Source organism: Triticum dicoccoides, chromosome 1A (genome assembly GCF_002162155.2).
Source record: "Triticum dicoccoides isolate Atlit2015 ecotype Zavitan chromosome 1A, WEW_v2.0, whole genome shotgun sequence".
NCBI lineage: Eukaryota > Viridiplantae > Streptophyta > Magnoliopsida > Poales > Poaceae > Triticum > Triticum dicoccoides.
Window position 1 is genome coordinate 53,448,087 of NC_041380.1, and position 2,450 is coordinate 53,450,536.

The 2,450-nt window shown below is 48.3% G+C and overlaps 1 protein-coding gene across 1 annotated transcript; it reads right to left on the minus strand.

The window, feature by feature from the left end:
• Positions 1-712: 712 nt before the first annotated feature.
• LOC119362878 (low temperature-induced protein lt101.2-like) lies at positions 713-1,386 on the minus strand. The gene is made up of 2 exons (XM_037628179.1): positions 1,202-1,386; positions 713-1,106 (listed from the first exon to the last, which is right to left on the minus strand). Exons 1-2 carry the CDS (start codon positions 1,280-1,282, stop codon positions 1,023-1,025), a joined length of 165 nt encoding a protein of 54 aa, XP_037484076.1. The 5' UTR covers positions 1,283-1,386; the 3' UTR covers positions 713-1,022.
• Positions 1,387-2,450: the final 1,064 nt, after the last annotated feature.

Consider the following 2,450-nt stretch of genomic DNA (forward strand, 5'->3'; position numbering starts at 1 on the left):
AATCCAAGATAGTATTTGGATCGCGGATAGGTTGGCTGAGCGGAGTGGATAAATTGTGGTCTTTGCTCCTTTTGCAAGAGGGGAGAAATGGTGTCGCTCAAAGTTAAACTTCTTTGCTTGGTTAGCAATCCAAGATAGTATTTGGATCGCGGATAGGTTGGCTGAGCAGAGTGGATAAATTGTGGTCTTTGCGCCTTTTGCAAGAGCGGAGAACCGGCGTGTGCAGACCTCATCGAAAAGCTATGGCTTCACTAAACATACTTGAGTCCTGGACCATTTGCGCAACATCATCATGACCAGGCGAACCCGCGGTGATCCGCGGGTGCGAAGAAACTAGGATCAATTGTAGTGCAAGAGTAATCTCGCACGTGGTATTTGAGAGACATTTGTAACAAACTCTGTTCTCTTCTTCGTATTGATGAGGTAAATCTTAAGCCTCCCTTTGAAAGGAAAAAAAAGTGTAGGTAGAAACGGCACTAGCAGTTGGCTCACCACTCAATAGCTGAGCTACTAGGACAGGATTAGGAGTTACTGTCCATTGATATGATGATATGACCTCTTATGTTTGTTTTAGAAGCGCACCGCAGTGCCATCATTAATTCGACTATCTGTTCGGTCGGCCGATTGCTTTGGTTCCGAAATACACACGCAAAAAGGGCCATGCATGCAAGTTTCAGCACTGAAAAAGTGATACACACGCACTGAGACGGCACGGAGAACACACACAACAGAGCGAAGTAGCACAAATGACAAATGCAAGGTACATACGTGCATACAGGTTAATTTGGAGAAGTGGTACGCATAATCATATGCACAGAACGGCAGTACATAGCGCTCAGCACAACAGTAGTAGCTGGTCTAGTAACTGAACCGGCATGCATGGTGGTTATTCATGGCGCAGAGATCCTGCTTGCACCGATGCGCCAGCAGCTCATCCATGAACAGCTAGAGCAACTGGAACAGAGATGCCTGGGATCGATATATTTGGACGAGTCCGAACTGGTTAATTACTGAAACTGAAACTAAGCGACGAGGACGAAGATGGCGTAGATGATGCCCGGGATGTAGCCCAGCACGGTGAGCAGCAGGCATATCCAGAACTCCACCTGCACACGGATAGCGAATCACTGATCGACATGGCAGCTCGAGACTGAGATGGATTAGCTAGCTACTAGTAACAGAGGAAGGTCTGGGAGCTTACGCCGATGCCGTAGCGGAGGAAGACGCCGACCGGCGGCAGCAGTATGGCCAGCAGGATCTCCACGAACGTCTCCGAGCCCATCGCAATCAAATTCCTCTTCTCGCAGAGCTTTCTTCTCCGATGAGACGATGTGGTCGATGGTGCTAGCTAGCTTGCCGTGAGAGTGAGCAAGCAGAGCAGGGCTAGGGAGGTGCGGCGCTAGAGCTGATCAGCTCGACCGGCTAGAACCTAGAAGAATTGGACGGGGGCGGACGTGGCGGCGCCGAGCTCCCGTGCCGCGACACCTCGCGCACACTTCATGTTCATGCATGCTTTGCTCGGTGGACATCTGTCGAGCTTGGTTGAGAATCTGGCATGATCACGCGTCAGCACGATTAGGCATTCGTAATAACAAATTCAGATTGGCACTCCTAACGGAGACTGCTTACCGAACAGGCAATTTCTTCTCTGTCCCATTCGTAATAACAAATCAAGCTCATGCATGTTCACAGCACATATTAAAATAATTCCTAAAAATTTCAGATCAAAATTCGGAACATACATCGAGAAACGAAAAAGAAAAATCTGTCATAAATAGTTTCCGAATGGTTCTCTGTAGACTATTCACATCTGAGTTTTTCTTTTTCGTTTGTTACGAATTTTGATTTGAAATTTTCAGAAGTTATCTTAATATGTGCTGTGAATATGCATGATTAATTTCAGATTTTTTCGTAATGTTTAAATTTGAATTTGATCCGCATGTCATTCTGTATGTCACCGTAGCGCATGTCACCTGATCCCAGTGCGTGCAGGTCGGTCTCGCGACTCGCGGGCTGGTCAGCCGGTGGGTTCTCTGGAATTAACAAGCGAATGCATGCCGTGAGCTCGAGTACTACTACCGGGTGGTACTCATACGTTCCTTCTTTCTTTATGTAAGTCGATCGGTACGTAAGTCAATTCCGTTACTGTTACTACACTTGTTTGTCAACTCTGCTATCCCGGCCGTTTCAGATTACTAGCACTCCCATTCGGGTATTAGAAATAATAAGGTATGCATCAAGGGGGATCCCTCGCGCTAGACACGTCATTCCAGGTACGACAAAAAAACGCGGTAGCGATTGGGTGTGTGTGAGAGAGAGGACTCCTCCCACGCCCTGTGCGCCCAATCCTCTCGTCCCGCACGAACCCTAGCCGCCTCCATGCTCCTCCTCCTCCTCTTGTCCCTCACGAACCCTAGCCTCCTCCTCCTCCTCCTCCTCCTCCATCCTCC